This window comes from Scyliorhinus torazame, chromosome 6, assembly GCF_047496885.1.
Source record: "Scyliorhinus torazame isolate Kashiwa2021f chromosome 6, sScyTor2.1, whole genome shotgun sequence".
In the NCBI taxonomy this organism is placed as follows: domain Eukaryota; kingdom Metazoa; phylum Chordata; class Chondrichthyes; order Carcharhiniformes; family Scyliorhinidae; genus Scyliorhinus; species Scyliorhinus torazame.
In genome coordinates, this window is record NC_092712.1 from 224230758 (window position 1) to 224250312 (window position 19555).

Sequence of the window (19555 nt, forward strand, 5' to 3'; positions counted from 1 at the left end):
ATGCAGCCGGATAGTATGCTCTTTATTGCACATCTGTCGAAGTTTGTGAGAGTTGATGTAGACATGCTAAATTTCTTTCACTTCCATAGGAAGTAGAGACGTTGTTGGGCTTTCTTGACTGTTGCATCAACGTGAATGGATCAGGACAGACTGTTGGTGATGGTGAACCCAGGAACTTAAAGCTATCGACCATCTCCACATCAGAACCATCGATGTAGACTGGGGGGGGGGGGGGGGGGGGGGGTTGTCGTGCCAAGCTTCCTGAAGTCGATGATCAGTTCCTTGGTCTTTCCAACATTTAGAGAGAGGTTGTTTTCGGTACACCATGCAACCAAGTGATGTATCTACTGTAGTCTTATTCGTCGTTGTTTGGGATATGACCCACCACAGTCGTATCATCCCCAAACTTATAGATCAAATTGGAGTTAAATCTTGCCACACAGTCGTGTGTGAATAGGGAGTACAGTAGAGGACTGAGCACACATCCTTGTGGGGCCCCGGTGTTGAGGACTATTGTGGAGGAGGTGCTGTTACCTATCCTGACAGATTGCAGTCCATTGGTGAGGAAGTCAAGGATCCATCTGCACAGGGAGGGGTCAAGTCCAAGTTTGCAGAGTTTGGTTATTAATCTTGTCGGGATAATGGTGTTGAAGGTGGAGCTGTAGTCTATGAGCAGCAGTCTCATGTACCGGTGTCCTTGTTGAGGTCTTCAAGTGTTGATTGTAGGGCCAGGGAGATAGCATTTACTGTGGACCGATTGTGGCATAGGCAAACTGCAATGGATCGAGACCGTCTGGGAGGCTGGGGTTGATCCGTCTTATGACTAGCGGGGCCAGAGCCAGGAGCAGCTGAGGTGCCAGAGCGGAGGACAACAACTTGCTCTCTGTTCCTTCAACCATGCCCCACTCGCGCTGGTGCTCAGTCTGGTTGATTATTGGACCGGATCTCCCTGATTCTTATCAAGCCGATCGGAGAAATTCTTGCTCAAAGTTAAGAATTTTCCCACTTACGCACGTAGCGTTCTCCAAACCAGCCCGGGGCGGGGTGGGGGTGGGGGCGTGAATGGATCTAAACAACTGTTAACTTTTTAATCAGCACTTTAAATCCGTGCGAATAAATCAAGGGCGCGGATGAGAGAGAAATTTCCCACTGTCACTTGTGTCGTTCGCCCAGGGACAGGCATGAAGAGAGTCTGCCTGTTTTATTGGACATAAACTTAGGGGAACTGTGGTGGCGGCTGGTCCGCCTTGTCCCTTCCCTTCAGCCGGCAACCCCCAGCAGGGCGGCGTTGCTTGGATACTAATCCTGTTGTCGGGACAGGCTCGGTGAGGCGCCAGAGAAAAGCACACCAGGAGAAAGCAAGCGAAACCCCAGCTCCAACCACAACCAAGCACGAATTCAGCCTCGGACCAGAGAAATATCCCCCCCCCCCCTACACAGCAGGAATAAAGTCACAGAAAGTGCAGCGCGGACGGAGAACCCGGGGGTGGGGACATGCCCCCTCCCCGCCCTCACTCACTCTCTCACTCAGAGCAGCGGCTGGAGGCAAAGAGCATGGAGGAGAACCGAGGGCAGCGCAGAAGCTTCCGTGTGGCCAGCGTCACCGGCGTGGGCCTGAAGGCCGGGATCACAGCTCTCCGGGGCAGTGTCTCTAAACCCATCTCGCCGAGAGACAACAGGAAAGAGATCAAGGTTTGTCAAAAACTTTCTGATTTTTAAGTGACGGAGCCACCAAATCCTATTGTCTAACCACCCCCTACCCCTTAGTTTTACTTGACTGGTGGATGGAATCACCCACATCGCACCTTCAGAAATTCTCCCTTGATGCAAGTTTGCTCACGAGTAATTGTTTTTGGCAATTTAGATTGGGGAATATATATATGTATATATATATTTAAATAACATTACATGTCAAAGAAGGATGTTTCTTTTCTGTCTCTTTTCTCTTTGTCTTCCATTCTCTTTTTACAATTGTTAAAAACCTTAACTCTATTTCTGTCTGCATATCTCTTCCTGCTCCCTCTTTGCCTTGTACGCTTGTCCATCTCTCCGTTTCATTCTTTCTTGAAGGGATTTACAAATAAGGGAAGGAAAGAAGAGATTGATAAAATTATGAAAATGCACATATGAAAATACATATACAGGGAAAACAGTACATAGATTTCGAGGGAGTGACGATTAGTGTGGCAAGAGTTTCCTCGCTTTGCACTTTATCTCAGTGGATTGCCCTGTCAGAGGAAATTCCATTGGGTTCCTTGAGAGGTGACTGCACCTACATGCCCAAATTTCTAGTATTCAGTGTGCATTACTCCAAGCAATCTAGTGAACGTGGACAAAGTCTTCAATTAGATATAATCCATTGATTAGTTGTAACATTATCCAACATTGCAGAGGTAGTGTTAACAAAATGCTTTAAACAAGGCATTGGAAGTCCCCTCCTGGAAGGAATACAAGTTGACATTTCAATTGTAGACCTTTCCCCCAAAGTGATGATCAGATTACAGATGATCAGAATTAAAAAGAACCAGAATAGGATGAAGGGATGCAAATACACAATGACCACCCATGCAGCAAAAGAGATAGAATGTTCTGTAATACATGTCAAAACACACAAATGGAAAGAGGTAGTGGAAGGGACAAATGGAAATCACATAGTAGGAAGGATAAGAAATTTCTCAAGTTAATTAGTAAAAAGTCTGAATTGGAGGAAGGTCAATTTTTAATAGGCTAAGACAGGATCTGGCCAAAATGGACTGGGTGCAGCCACTTGTAGTGGGAAGTCATCCAAAAAGCAAATAGAGTATCAGAACCATCATGTTCCCGTAAAGGGCGGGACAAAAAGGTCCAGGGAACCGTGAAGCTTGCTAGATTTGGAAAAGTAAACAAACGTGGTAGGCTCTTTTCATAGGCTTTTAATGAGGATCCATATGAAGGCGGCTGGGAGACAAAGTCTGACTCATCCTTCCCTTGAGGAGTCAGCCAAACAAATCTTGCCTTACAGACATGAAAGCACAAGTTATATACCTTTTTTAGATAGTCTTTATCACTCTTTACTCCTGCCACTATTCTGTAATAATATAAATAATCGTTATTATTGTCACAAGTAGGCTTACATTAACACTGCAATGAAGTTACTGTGAAAATCCCCTAGTCGCCACACTCCGGTGCCTGTTCGGGCACAAAGAGGGAGAATTCAGAATGTCCACTTCACCTAACAAGCATGTCTTTCGGGACTTGGCGATGAAACCGGAGCACCTGGGGGAAACGCACGCAGACACGGGGAGAACGTGCAGACTCCTCAGAAACAGTGACCCAAGCCGGGAATCAAACCTATGACCCTGGCGCTGTGGAGCAACAGTACTAACCACTATACTACCGTGCCGCCGTATCTTGGCCTTTTCCCAACAAAAGATGTTTATTCAAGCCCCTAAAACAATTTACATGGTGACTTTATTATCCCAAATGTTCGAAGAGTCTCTGGCGACCTTTAGAATTGATAAATGGTCATGCTTCTAGACTGCTGCTAGCCAGAGACTCCTTCACCCTATAGGGGAGAATTTATGATTGTTAATTCCTTTAACAGTGTTGGCTAATACATATTGCTGATCCCTAATTGCCCCTTAGAAGGTGATGGTGAGCTGCCTTCTTGAGCTACTGCAGTCCATGTTGTGTAGGTACAACTACAGTGCTGTTGGTGGGGGGTGATTTTATTTCCAAGTCAGGATGGTGAGTGGCTTTGAGGGGAACCTCCAGGTGGCAATGTTTCCATGTGTTTGCTGCCATGTCCATCTAGATGGTAGTGGTTGTGGGCTTGGATAATGCTCACAACACCAGGTTAAAGTCCAACAGGTTTGTTTCGATGTCACTAGCTTTCGGAGCGCTGCTCCTTCCTCAGGTGAATGAAGAGGTATATTCCAGAAACATATATATAGACAGATTCAAAGATGCCAGACAATGCTTGGAATGCGAGCATTAGCAGGTGATTAAATCTTTACAGATCCAGAGATGGGGTAACCCAGGTCAAAGAGGTGTGAATTGTGTCAAGCCAGGGACCTGGGATTCATGTCGCATTACATTCATCCCCCACCACCTGGCCTGCGAAATCCTACCAACTGCCCTGGCTTGACACAATTCACACCTTTTTAACCTGCTCCCATTTTTTCAGACAAGTGTCGATGATTCTGCTGTCCCATCTATGCTTCCTCTAGATCCACATTTTGTTTCTTCACTTCCTATTATCACCTTTTTAACTTTGCACCATCAGCCCTTTTGTCCTTTAATCTCTCCTGCCTTCTACCACATCAAAGAACTTCCTTTTTACTCTTTGTCCCCCTTTCCTCTGCTTCAATACTTGCCTGTCGCATCTCTAACATTTTCCACTTCTGGTGGAAGGTCATTGACTTGAAAGGTCAACTTTGTTTCGCTGTCCACAGATACTGCCTAAACAGCTGAGTTTTTCCAGCATTTCTGTTGTTATTTCAAATTTTCAGCACAGTATTTTGAGTTTATTAGTTCTGAATTGTTCTACAAATAGAGCAATAAATGTCAAAAACATCCGACATTGAATTAATTCCACTGCATCATGAACCTCCAATATTCAAACTGCATTGAACAATTTGCATAACTTTGTAATATTTGTTTGGCTTCCTGCTGTATGGGCACCAGTGAACAAATAAAGCTAAAATACAAAGAATTTTATATCTGTGAATTTGGTAGTCGCAGTACTAATTTTATGCTGCTAGGTGGCACTTGTGCACCTCGCAGACTATTTTGAAACATTCCCACAGAGAAACAACATAATATCCACTGGAGACAGCCACAATGTTTCCATATTCTTTTTGATTATTTTAAAAAATATTTTTAAAATAATCTTTATTGTCACAAGTAGGCTTACATTAACACTGCAAAAATGTTACTGTGAAAATCCCCTAGTCACCACATTCCGGCACCTGTTCGGGTACACAGAGGGAGAATTCAGAATGTCCAAAATACCTAACAGCATGTCTTTCGGCGCTTGTGGGAGGAAACCGGAGCACCCGGAGGAAACCCACACAGACACGGGGAGAACGTGCCGACCCCACGCAGACAGGGATCCAAGCTGGGAATCAAACCTGGGACCCTCGAGCTGTGAAGCAACAGTGCTAACCGCTGTGCTCCTGTGCTGCCCACAAAAGGGACTTAATTTCTCCAGTTATTTGAAGTAATAAGTTTATGTTGACCAACAACAGAGTTCGTTCCTTGTCCTGAATGATGAGCACGTATACCCTTATTATTGTAAATATTTAATCTATTTTAAACTTACAAACAAAATAGAATTCTGGCAAAATAACAACCAATAACACTGTGAAAGTATGTGTGGACACATTTCGTATGGCTGTGCTGAAAGTGGGAATTGTAGAGGAGTCGGTGAATGATTTATGTGTTTCTCCTGAAGGAATGTCGGGGAATAAAATGAAGCAGTGACCATAAGGAAAGAAGCGTTTATACAGTATGTAGTGTTTGAAATTTCTGAAAATGTGAGTTCACCAACCGAATTGTAGAAATGAAAAGGGACTGTGAATGCTGAAACAAACAGAAAATACTGGGGGGAAGAAACATGTCGATTTGTGTCTGGATATGCATCTCAAGTGCAGCCAAATGCTGGAAAGTGGGATTGGGATTAGTGGCTTTTTTTTTTGTCTGGTGCAGACTCGATGGGCCAAGTGGCCTTTCTTTGCTATTCAATTCTATAATTAGCATCTGAACCCAAAAGTTAGATTACCATTTTGGATTGAAGCCTTCATCAGAACTTGTCCATTGTTTTCTCTCATAATACTCATGGAATTGAATTCACAGCACAAGCTATCAATGTACATAAAATGCTCACCGTATTGTTGGAAATGCGTCAAATAATGGTCAGAAATCAAACTTCCGGCATGTTCCAGATATTCCTTTTGAAAAGAATTGTGCATTTTCACTGTTTGGTGCAATCCTTTTCTCATGTGGTGACTGCACTCTGGTTCTATCCCACAGGGGGCATTGGGTACTACTGAACAGGAGGAGAGATCCTGGATGAGTTTTCTCTTTCCTACCCTAGTGCTACTGGGGCCGAATGCAGCAGCACAGCTGCCCTAGCTGAGAGCAGCTCATTACAGTACATACCAAGGAATTTCATTTTCATGTTGACTTATTTTTTTTGGATGCAAAGAGAATAAGTTCTTCTTCGCACCCCCCCCCCCCCCCCCCCCACACACACACACACATACCCATACATCACTCCCTCACCATTTCCAGCATTTATCTCACCTGCTTCACACCTATCCTCTCTTTGGATGTTCACAAATCCATCCTACTGCTCCTTGCTGTTTTTGCCTCCCCCCAAATTGCATATGTTGTTTGATCTCACTGCCTCCTGTGGATTTTCACTTCTGGCCTGCCCAACACCGTTTCCTTCTGTTGTGTCACGATATGCATAATCCATGTCAAGACCACCTGCAGATCTTCCCACTCTCATTGTCAACCGTTTCTTCTGAGTGGTTCCCTGGAGCCCCACCCCTTCCATTGTTCACAACTTTCATTCTCTCCAGCAAATTGTTTTGGCAATTGGAGATTAGTTTCACCACTACCACATGTAGCAGTCCCTCCCATGGCTTTCCTCCCTCTGGACCCTTCGCATCCAGAGGAAACCCATGCCGACGCAGAGAGATTGAACAGTTGAGGCCTATACGCTCTAGAGTTGAGAAGAATGAGGAGAGATCTAATTTAGGTATACAGGATGCTAAAAGGTCTGGATAAAGGAGACATGGAGCGGATGCTTCCTCTTGTGGGACATTCTAAAACGAGAGGTCATAATCTTGGGATAGGAGGTAGCAAATTTAAAACAGAGTTGAGGAGAAACTACTTCTCCAAAGGGCTGTGAATCTGTGGAATTCGCTACCCCAGAGTGCGGTGGGTGCAAGGACAGTGAGTAAATTTAAGGAGGAGTTAAACAGATTTTTAGTTGGTAATGGGATGAAGCAAATGGAATTTGGGTTGGTAACCACGGGTAAGGTAGTAGGACAGCTGCGAAGGTTGAGAGGGACGATATACGAGTACAGGGAGAAAGCGAGCAGGATGTTAGCGCACCAGTTGAGGAAACTGGAGGCAGTGAGAGAAATTGGGAAAGTGAAGGACATGGGAGGGTCTTGGAAACGGCGGGGCTGAATGGGGTGTTCAGGGAGTTTTACAGTAAATTGTATAAGTTGGAGCCCCTGGCCGGGGAGGAGGGGATGAGGATGTTTCTGGAAGCGTTGGACCCGAAGGTGGATGAGGAGCTGGTGGAGGGCTTGGGGGCTCCAATTGGGCTTGTAGAAGTAGTAGATGGGTTGGAGGTGAATCGGGTAAGCCCAGGGACTGGACGGATACCCGGTGGAATTCTACAAGAAGTTCTCGGGGGTGTTGGGACCGCTGTTGGTATAGTCCGTCAATGAAGCAAAGGAGCTGGGAGCCCGACCCCCCCCCCCCCCCCGACGTCACAGGCGTCAATCTCCCTAATTTTAAAACGGGATAAGGATCTGGAAAACTGTGGGTCGTATCGGTCGATTTCCCTGTTAAATGTGGATGTTGGCAAAGATCCTGCCACAAGGATCGAGGATTGCATCCCAGGGGTAATTGGGGAGGACCAGACGGGGTTCATTAAGGGGTCGGCACCTGGCGACCAACATTACGAGGTTGCTTAATGTAATCATGATGCCTCCAGAGGGGCGCGAGGTTGAGGTGGTGGTCGCCATGGATGCAGAGAAAGCCTTTGATCGGGTGGAGTGGGAATACTTGTGGGAGGTCCTGTGGCGGTTTGGACAGGGATTTGTGGATTGGGTCCGGTTGCTGTACCAGGCACCGGTTGCGAGTGTGTGGACGAATTGGATGAGATTGGACTACTTCAGGTTGCACCAGGGGACGAAACGGGATGTCCACTTTTCCTACTGTTGTTTGCCTTGGCTATAGAGCCGTTGGTATTGGCATTGAGAGCGTCGAGGGTCTGGCAGGGAATAGTATGGGAGGGCGGTGGAACACAGGGTCTCACTCTACACGGACGATCTGCTGCTGTACATATCGGACCCACTGGAGCGGGGGCGTGGTGAGAAGGTGTGTGGGGGTTGGCCCTCGCGAATTTCATTTTTGGTGTGTCAGAAGACCCGGAAGCCCAGGGGGCGAGAGAGGCTGACATCCTGGCCTTTGCCTCCCTGGTGGCCCGGAGACCGTTCTTACTAGGTGGGAGGGACTCTGAGCCCCCAAAGTCAGGGGTGTGGGTTCGCGACATGGTGGGGATTCTCAGACTCGAAAAGATAAAATTTGCCTTGAGGGGATCGTTGCAGGGGTTTGCTCCTACTGGGGGCAGATCATGCAGAGAGCTCTCTTTAGGTGGAACCAGGGGTTGGATTCTACGATTCTGGGGCTATGTCTTCATGCCGGCGTGGGAACGGTAGCGTTTTGCTGGGGGCCAGCAGGAAGGCAGCGTAGACACCCAGCTCTAGCTGCCGATAAGGCCTGGAGAATTGCCAGGTCCGTGGCCGGGCATTCGCACGACGGCTGCCTGCTGCGGCCGCATCGTGCTACATGGCGCCGGCTGCTCGCGGACCCAGCACGCAAAATAGTCCCCCCTTTGGCTAGCTCACACGCCCTGGTCCCCCCCCCCCCCCCCAAACTGCCTGCGGATCGGCCCTCCCCCAACTATGACGGCGCTGGACTGCGTCCGCAGCCGCCACGCCGAGTTCCCGATGGATGAGACCACACGTGTCCCGCGCCATCTATGCGAGGCGTGCTTTGGAGGGGGCGGAGCATCGCAAAAGCGGCGCCACTCCCAATTTGGTTGGGAACTTTGATCCTCCAGCCAATTGCCGAATGCGATTTTGGCGTCGGCGACCGGAGAATCCAGCCCCAGATATCTGGTGCACAGCGGAGAACAGCATTTGTCCACTAGAGATCACTCCTCCATGCAGATTGATCAGGGAAGTTAATGTTCCTGGTCCCTGATCATCACTCTCCCACAGTAGCCCCATATTACTTGATGTTTTTATCACCCCAAATAGTTATGAGGTGTTGAGTACCAACCATTCTGGATCTCCAATTGCAGACACTCCTACAAATTTCAATTATAGATGTCATTTATATTGCTGTAAGAGCTGTTGATGCTTGGCAAAGATAGTCTCACAGTACTCGGCATGGTCTCGCACAGTGTTTTTCAAATTGTTTTGCCCAGGACCCATTTTTACCAACCAGCCATCTTTCAGGACCCACAGCAGTTGACTGTGGTGACAACTGTGCACAACTGGTTGAACTTTGCCTGAAGCTCCTTCCTCTTGGCCAAAAGGGCTGGGTCCAGGTCCCACAGGTACCTCCTATCCATCTCCAACGGGTCCAGGTCCCACAGGTACCTCCTATCCATCTCCAATATCTCCTGTATCAATTTTTGGAGCTCCTCTCTCTCCTCCTTGTCCACCTGAGCCTTGTACTCAATCACCTCCCCCTCACTACTGCCTTCAGAACCTCCTAAACTACCGATGGCGAAACTTCCCTTGTGCAACGAAACCCCACATATTCCTCAATCACGTTCCCAATCTTATTGCAAATACTAACAACCCTACATTCGTTGTCCACCCCGCCCTCTGAGCCATCCCCTTCTATAGAACGTGATGTGGAGATACCAGCATTGGACTGGGATGGGCACAGTAAGAAGTCTTACAACACCAGGTTAAAGTCCAACAGGTTTGTTTTGAATGACTAGCTTTTGGAGCGCAGCTCCTTCCTCCGGTGAACCGCCAGTGACTGCAAGCTCTTCGCCAGGTAAACCACGCTGAACCTCATACCGTTGCTGAAGAGTGCCACCTACACCCGACCGAAGGCTGCCCACCTTCATGCCAGCTTCACAGATAAGTCGTGGTACATACAAACACCAGCTCCTTCCCACTTCACCTCACACCGTTGCTTTACCCAACTCAAGACCTTCTCCTTAACATGGAATTTGTGGAAGCAAATTATGACCGCCCTTGGCGGTTCGTTTGCCTTTGGCTTGGGCCTGAATGACCAATAAGCCCTGTCCACCTCATACCGGGAGGGTTCTTCCACCAGCAACTCGGCCAACTTCTTCGCAAAGTACTCAGTCGGCCTCAGGCCCTCCACCCCCTCGAGCAAGCCCGCAATTCTCAAATTCTGCTGGTTCGACCTATTCTCCAGGTCCTCCACTTTGGCTCTGAGTCCTTTGTTGACCTTCACCACTCTCCGCAGCTCCTCACCCATCGAGGTGAACTGGTCACTGTGCTGCGTCAGAGCTTCCTCCACCCCCTTCAACTTCTCTCCTTGCTGCCGTACCTCTGCGAATGTCTTCAACATCGCCGCCTCTTCCACCAGCCCCTTTATCGCAGCCATCATCTACTTGTGCATCACCTCCATACGCATGGCAAACTGTCTCTCAAATTCTCCGGCCATCACCTCGGTCAGAGTTTTCATTGTGAAGGACGCGGCGCCACCCAGCGATCCCGCCTCCACCATTTTTCTTGCTGCCGGGTTGACCCGTTCACTCAAAGGTGAACGTTCATTCGCCCCCTTCTTCCCAGCGGCTTTTTTTTGGGGGGTCTTCGACATTTCCCACCTTTTTGTCTTCCTGCAGACGCTTATTCAAAGACTGTCCCTGGAACCGAGTATTAAACTCCAATAACCAGAGGTTTGAGCAGGAGCTACACAACGTACGACTTCCACCTATGTGCTGCCACTGGAAGTCTGTCCTTTAGGCCATGAGGCTAGTTCTTATACCAGTTTCTGTTTAAAAATCCAGTTACACCTGATTGAAAAGGGTGAGGTTGTTAATATGCTGAGAGAGAAGAAGAATTGAAGTTCTCACCACATCAACTATTTTCAATGATTCGTGGCCCTCGGGTGACGGTGGGGTGGGGTTTGCTGGCGGAGTGATGAAGAACAGGGGGCACCAGCTCATCGCTTGTGGCAGACACCCCAACTTTTAGAATTTTCACTTGCAATCAATTGGAAGTTTCAGAGGGGTAATGATAATGACAATTTGCTGTCAAAAAACTCCCACAAAATGCAGCAATTACGCATGTCTCATCCAGTGTTGTTTTCATGTTCAAAATGATAGCTTTAGTCATCAAATTTTTAGTCTTGTTATAGTTAGTTTCAGTTGCAGTAAGTGATGGTCTTTGGCATTCCACATTCGGAGCTCATAACAGAAATGTCATCAAGGATTTGTACCCCCGCCCCCCCCCCCCCATCTCTCCACCGCCCCCTATGAATTTCTGTTCACTCTTTTAATGTAGTCCCATTGTGTTAAATTCTGTACCAGGAAAAACAATTCAGAAAGCTTTCCCCACAGCCTTCAGAAGAAATTTAGCCCAATCTTTCATCTAGCCTTTCCCTATTTCATCACCTGCTAACTGCTGAAACTAAGATGCATACCCTCAGCTCAGTTTGTCAGAGACTCTCCATTAGCACCCTTGCCTCCAAAAGTAATAATATAAAAATATTTGGCTATTTAATCTTGCTAGATTAAAGGAATTAGTTTTCTTTAATAATTATTACTTTCTTCAAAGCCAATCACTTTCGATTTATGTATCAATGATTATCCGAAAGGTTGCAACAATTCCATATAAACACGTTTACTAGATTTCAAGCAGCTTTAAAATTATTTTTGTTCTACATTAAGAATGAAAATAATATTTTAAAGGATAAGATCATTACTTTGAGATCATTACTGCAGAGTGAAGGTCCCTACGAAGCCTGAAATAAAGCACTGTCACTTAGTTACCAGTGATTCAGTCAAATGCCAATTGACATCTCAGGAAATTAAAACTGAAAATATTTGAAGGACAAGATCTTTTTGAACAAAATGACAGAGTAGCTGCCAGAAATACTTTCAGCATATATTCCATCACAAACAGTCTCCTTATCAGTTACTTATGAATCAATGCAGCATGAGTGCAACATTGAATTTCTTCAGCATATTTATCAACCTGACATAACTAAATTACCGTTTGCAATCATGTGAATTAAATTCAATGCTCATATACAAATAATATATTTTAATTTTTGTTACTTTAATGTAAAGTTGTCCTTGTTTTTTGTAACAGTAAAAGTCAATAAGGATGGTAGATGTAATATATCTGGAATTTCAAAAAGGCCTTAAATAAGGTACCGCATAATACCAAGGTCAGAATATATAAAATCGCATAATAGGAATAGGCTCATGACCAAGGTCAGAGTATGTAGAATCTGGGGTATGTCCCAGAATGGATAGCAATCTACTGAGCAAAGAGTATGGATTTAAGATATTGACTGGCTGAAAGTGGGATCCACGGATGCTGGGACTGCTGTTCCACATTTATATAAACATGCAGGCTTGCAAAGCAGATATACAATTTCAAAATTTCCAAGCAATGCCAAATTTGGGAATATATTTAATACTTCAGAAGACTGCAACAAAATAGAAGAATTAAATAAACTTGCAGAATGAGTGTATAAATAGCAAATTTAATTTTAAAATGGCTAAGTGTGATGTAATAGGATAAATAAGGGGGCTCCTGCTCCGAGAAATAGGAAGTTAAACATTTGGTTTGAAGAATGAGGAAAGGACATATAAAATAAGGATACAATTCTACAGAGGTTGCAGGAACAGAGGAAGTCCAAATGGGGGCAAGAAAGAAAGAAAAACAGGACTTTGGTGTACGCATTCACTCATCATTATAAGTATTGGTACAGGTTAACTAGGACACAAAATGCAAACGAAGAACTGGGGTCCAATTCCGGAGAAATAGAATGGAAAAGCAGAGTAGTTAATAGAATCATAGAATGACTACAGCACAGAAGGAGGCCATTCAGTCTATTGTATCCATGGTAGTTCTCTGCAAGAACAGCTCAGCTTGTCCCACTTCCCTATCCTCTCCCTTGGCCTTGCAAATTAGCTCCAGTTGCTTACCAATTCCCTTTTGAAAGCCATACTGAATCTGCTACCTCACTTTCAGAAAGTGCATTCTAAATTCTAGACATTTGCAGCATAATTGTTTTCCCCTCATTTTGCCATTAGTTATTTGGACAATCATCTTTAATCAGTGTCCTCTGGTTCTTAAAACATCCATGATCTCATTGAATGGCAGGACTATCTAGAGCTGAGTGCCTTACTATGATGTTCCTATGACAGCTATAAAAAAGTTACTGCTCAAACTGTTGTAGCCTGTAACTTGAGGACTGTTATAAAATAATTAAATGCCAAAAGGAATTGTGCACTTTGTTTCTAAAAGGTGGGGGTCTTCAGTACCGATGTGGAAGCATTTTAAACACTTCTGTGTTTGACCTATAAGGTTCAGCTAGAACACTTGTGAAAATCTATTTGTTGCAAGCACTTTCAAACTGCTGTACACCATAGTAAAGGTGGAATATTACACAGCAGTTAATCAAAGAATAAATCACCATGCGCTCAAAAAGTGTACTTACTCGATCAAATACCTGTTAAACTAAAACACCTGGTCCTACATTTAACTTAGTCTGAAGCACCTGGGGTGATTTTAGTGATGTCTGTTATTGGTTTACTTCATCTTAAGTTTTCCAACAGCTTACCACTGATCCAAGAAACCTGTTGAACAGGCATGAGAAATCTGTTGAGAATATTGTACTAGCGAGGATGAAGATGAATATATTCTGTACCGACGAATAGTTTGATTGTTGTATGTTGGAGATAACTAAATTTTACAAAGTGAGTTCATTAATGATGGACAGCTTTCAAAAATGGACATTGATTCAATAAGTGTTTGTAGTCAGCCATGCAAATTACATGTATAAAGTTATATGCTGTAAAATGTGGTACATATTACAAGCACTGAACATATGTTGGGCTCTTTGGTGGCACTTTCTACAAGGAATTCAATTTAATTATTTATTTCATATGTAAAGAAGCAGCTTTGTTGCATGCTTGACCTAGGAAGCTCATTTCAGAGACTTATTGGAACGGCAAGGATGATTGGGAATGTGTGTCAAAAAAGTTCAGTCCAATGTTTCGGCTTCTTCTACGGGAGATGGTGGCGTTGTGGTCATATTTATTGGACCGGTAAACCAGAGGCCAAGGCAAATGAGTTGGGGACATGAGTTCAAATCCCACCATGGCAACTGGTGGAATTTAAATATAATTAATAAAGAAATCTGGAATTGAAAGCTAATCTTCGTAATTGTGTCCATAAAACTATCATTGATTGTCATCAAAAACCCATCTGATTCACCAATGCCCTTTTGGGCAGTAAATATGCTGTCTTTATTTGGTGAGGCCTACTTGTAACACAGACCAGCAGCAATGCGATTGATTCTTCATTGCCCTCTGAAATAGCCCAGCAAGCCACTGAGTTCAGAGGCAATTGGGATGGGCAACAAATGCTGGTCTCGTCGCCAATACCCACATCCCATCAAAGAATTAAAAACAAATAACAGTACAACTGAAACAGCACATAATTTGCATCAACAGCCGGCAGATGATGCTATGAAAGCAAAGATTAACACATATAATAAATATTTCCATCAAGAAAAGATGAGACAACACAGAGGTAATCAAATATATTAACAACTGTTGCCAAGATATTAATAATTTCCGTATATAAGCTTCAACTCCTGAAGTTATAACTCCTGAAGTCTCAACCTATATACTTCAGTCACAAATATCTTATAACTGAGCATCTCCAGTTTATATTGATGAGAATGGAGCCGGGCCAAATAAATAATCCAGCACATTTTTTTGTTGTGTATGATTTATCTGGTCCAGCACAGGCTGGGTCTAAAATAACTTGCATTAAATCAATGATCTGTTTCCCTGGCTACAAGAAAACTGCAGGTACAGAAGAATTAAGCATTTACTTGGGCAGCCTCACAAACGCCTGAGGAAATTTAACACAATGGTTTTCACGCTGTCCAAAATTCTGGGCAGCTTTGTACACACTCCCGTGAAGTATTTTGCTGAATTAAGTTTTTCTAAATGTGGAAATGTGATAAAGCGTTTTTCTCTGGTAGCTTTCCATATGCACTCAACAAGGTATACTGAGTATAATGTAAAAATAAATGCTCTGTACTTTGAAAATATATTAATATTTTAAAAGATTTTAACCAGAATGGTTTGCTATTTTTTGTCTATTGCTGTTATGTTGTTCACTTCCAATTACTTATCAACATTGCCTTCCTAGAGCTGTAAATAAAAATGTGAAATATTCAATTTGTTTATTTTTGCATTGAATAGCATTCTGTTAAAAATCACTTTGAGTTTTCTTATTTTAACTGCAGCTCCTCCATGTTTTGTTTTGACAAAATTAGCCACAGCATTCTACCAGCTTTAAACATACTTAAATTTGCAATAGTTAGGAACAAACAGTTCGGGTCAGTGATCCCTTAAAATAAATTCTAATCATATTAGTGACATCTAGAAAGTGAGTATTTAGAAAGTGAGTATTGCCTGTGGCCGGAAACTTCTTTTATTTGTGTTTTCTTTGCAAATTGTTAAACATTTAACTAACTGGATCAGAAGCTTCCTGTTCAAACACAGATGGATACTTTGTCATTTATCTTGCACTAATTTATGAGGAAGCAGGCAGAGGATACAAAGTTCTGGCCATTTTTCATGGTTGATTTTGTCTGTTTTACTGCTGCTGTTTTCACATCAGGCTAGTTTCATAAAACCAATTGAGAGCACATTTGTTAAAACCATCAAGGACATTGATTCAAGGCTACAAATTTAAAACTGATTAAGGAATCAAAAGTGAAAGTTCTTATGCTTTACTCTAGTTATTGTGCTTTCCTGTGTTTTTTGCCGTTTAACTGTTGCTGATGCTTTGTTCCAGTTGTTTGACTAACTGAAAAGAAGCCCGAATATCAATCCACACACTGTTTTGAGAGAGATTCGAACATCCTGTTGAACATAAACTGTAACTGACATCCTGGGTAATGATGCTAATGATCACTTTAAGATTGCAGACGTTAGTCCTGGTTGGGTTGTGGATATTGGCAAATTGTTGGCAAATTGATTCAAACGAGATCGGAAAATGTTGAATAGGCACTGTTGCTCAACACTACTGCTTTTCATTGTGTTGGAGTATAAATGACTACTCGATTGGAAAAAAGTTCTCTCAACCTCTTCAAGAAATTGTTAATCCAAAGGCAAGTAATGATTCTGGATACTGGAGAATTCTCTAACATGGATTATCCCCAAACATGTTTTAGTTGGATCTCTTCTGAAACTTAAGCATCTATATTTTTCATGAAATTACTTATATATTGGACAACTCTATTTGGTTTTTTTAACTTGCAGAATATGCCTGTAAGTAATTTTCAAAATTGTGTTTTAAAGTGACTAATTTATTTTGTTATTGTTAGAGTCATGTGCATTTTTCAACATTTTGTTGCCGTCTGTAACACAACAAATTTTTAAATATTTTAATCCCAATTTTACTTTGGCTGCACTTGTGACTAATGTGTTTTTAGGGACATTGTTTTTTTTTAAATTTAGCGTACCCAATTAATTTTTTCCAATTAAGGGGCAATTTAGCGTGGCCAATCCACCTACCCTGCACATCTTTGGGTTGTGGGGCGAAACCCACGCAAACACGGGGAGAAAGTGCAAACTCCACACGGACAGTGACCCAGAGCCAGGAGCGAACCTGGGACTTCGGCGCCGTGAGGCAGCAGTGCGAACCACTGTGCCATGAGGTAGCAGTGCTAACCACTGCACCATGAGGTAACAGTGCTAACCATTGTGCCATGAGACAGCAGTGCGTACCACTGCGCCATCGTGCTGCCCTAGGGACATTGTTTTTGAATGTAAATGCTGAGCTTGACTTTTAGCAGCCAATGGAATTGTTTGATTGTTTCCCAATCTTGTCACCAATGTTGCTTGCGAGTTCACTTGTGGAGGCAAGAGGGGGAGGAAATAATTCCATCAATGTATTTGTGAACATCTTGCATTTATCAGGTTAAATGTAATTTGATGCTTGTTTGCTCAGTTCTATGGTTCATCTACCCCCCCCCCCAACACATTATCTGTGGTTATTATTGCTGTCATTGAGTTCTGTGCAATATGAAAATTTAGTTATTCCCCTGCCAAATCTTAAGCCACCATTTCTCTGCCAAAGAGCATACTGAGTGTATTGTATTTCCATCTCGATGCCATGCACAGACGTTCACTGATCAAGCCTCATGCTGTTTTTCCATACAGATTTTGTAGTCTGACAAAAGCATTCATTTGTAGCATCATATCTCTTTCAGTTGTCCACGGTTAAAACTCATCCAGTACTACCACCTCATTAGTGTTATGGACAGGAGAGAGACAGGCAAACTGTACCACTTTCCACTTACCACGTATTTGTAAACAGGAGGTGTTTTGAGTTTGTTTTCTCCAAACATGTGGTGGCATGTTTTCCCAATCCCTCGGTTTTTGTGATCCAATTTATTATTAACTTGCAGCAAACTTGGGGTTATGGTGAACTCAGAAAGTTAAGTTTATTTCATAATCAAAATCTGAGGGAGGAGTATTAGTAACTTCGCACTCCACACGTGCACCCACCCACCGTAAATGGGGGCATAGAAAAATATATTTAAAATACAAGAACCACAGAAGTGAATATTCACATGATATCCAGAGTTCAAAGTCAGAGTCTAGTGAGGAATTCTTTCAAGTAGGCATTTTAGTAAAGCTGCTTGAAGACAGGGGTGGTAATATTCATTTTTCAGTTGGTGCCATTACCGCAAGATGAAATAGGTACAGAGAGACTTGGTTAGTTCTATATGCGATGGTAAGTAATCTTCTGGCAGAAACAGGTTTCGAGGTAGAGGCTGTTATTCTGCCTGGAGGGGTCTGCTGCTTGGTGGTTCCCCAGCCGGCTGTTACAGCAGAGTGACTATTTCTCAGTTACCAAAGGCATATGGAGATTTCAAAATAGTCACTTGTGTTATGTGACCTTCCTTCTCCTCAATGACTTCAAAAGGGTTGTTTATCAAATGTTTGGAATTGGCTTTGATTTCAAGACTGATAATGTCCTCATCATTAGTTGTTGAAAGAGTCACCTTCCATGGCAAGGTGAGCTTATCAGATGCAAATTACACCCCATGTAGCTACCTTTTGAAATCCGCCTCCACTAGCTGTGATGAGTCTGATAACAGCTCTGTAGGTGTAACAAGCTTCAATGTGTGAACTTCCTGGCTTCATGATTCCTAGGGGTCTAATCTAATCTAATCATATAATATTTATTGTCACAAGTAGGTTTATAATGCACTCCAATGAAGTTACTGTGAAAAGCCCCAAGTCGCCACATCTATACAATGAGACATGGGATTCCATAGCTGAGAGAAGAATTATTTTGCTCTTATGATTTCTGGGGGTTTCTGCAAGAGAAAGGGACAACTGTGTGGTCATATGATTTGTAGCAGCCATCTTTTTGGTTCAGGTGATCCATTTTTTAAAATAACGGTAAGAATAAAGTTTTGAACATACGGTGTTGGATTTCTCCTGCATAGGAACACAACATTAGCAATAAAAGCACCCACTTTCTTCAAAAATCCCTTATTTTGCTATGTCCTTCTTTACTCTAGGGTAGCAAATTGGGTCTTTGGAAGGCTGATGTGAGCCTCCAACACTTTTCACCATCACTTCCAACTTTACCCTGATGTTGATGCCAACCTAAAATCTACAAATCAATAACATCATGTCAATAGTCGATAAGCGTTCCACGGCCTTAATTTAACTGTTACACCTTCTATGCTACTGTCTTTAGTCTTTCTGCTTCTTGTTGTCTTTCTGGTGATCCATGATAGTAATACGAGTCATAAAAGGCAGCATTTTCACAAGTTGGAATTACTTGGAAGCCCTTTAACAATGGTGGGCGGGTCCCAATTCTGGGTTTCCCAACTCCATTACTGTTTGGTTGTTGGAAGTGCCTTTAAATGGTATGGGCTGATTCCTGTCAAAAGCCTGCGCCTGACATGTTCAACCTGGTTGCTCTATTGGAGAGATGGACATGTTTTCATGGAGTTGGGCTATGTTTTTTAAAGAGCTGTGGTTCACGACTCCTCAAAGGAGCTCAAAAGGTCCTCCTCATGCCCCCAATACCAAACTATGGCACTTTCATGCCCATTGACCAAGTGTACGCTAAAGAGAACCACTGAACCCTATAGTGAAATGTGTAAAACAAAAAGGGTCATCCAGACCCTTTAAGCATCCACAAACCCTTCAAACACTTGTGTAAATAAACATTGTGAAATTGAGCACTCTCATAAAGTCATCAGGCAGCCTGAGCGGTTGTATTCACAGGAATGTGACACACAACCAGTAGATGGGACATCAGCACTGAATGTGTGCCTGCCACTTTAAGTTCTCCATCTCATTAGTTCCAGGGCAAACGGCTTCTTAATGATTTACTAGGGGGAACTCTGTTGCGGCAATAGGTATGCATGCTTCCGAATTGTTCATCACACAATAGTTTCGCAATCAGTCCTTCTGTCTTCGTGCACGACAGGATTGCACAAAACAAACATGCCTGGGCTAAAACTGGAGGGGTAGTGACAGAAATTC

The 19555-nt window shown here is 43.5% G+C and overlaps 1 protein-coding gene across 1 annotated transcript in view; it reads left to right on the forward strand.

Moving 5' to 3' along the window:
- The first annotated feature begins 1120 nt into the window (after positions 1–1120).
- dnah5 (dynein, axonemal, heavy chain 5) overlaps positions 1121–19555 on the forward strand; it is a 521599-nt gene continuing 503164 nt past the window's right edge. Inside the window, exon 1 of the mRNA XM_072509474.1 lies at positions 1121–1692. Coding sequence (XP_072365575.1) covers positions 1495–1692 — 198 coding nt within the window. The 5' untranslated portion in view covers positions 1121–1494. The remainder of the gene's footprint in view (positions 1693–19555) is intronic.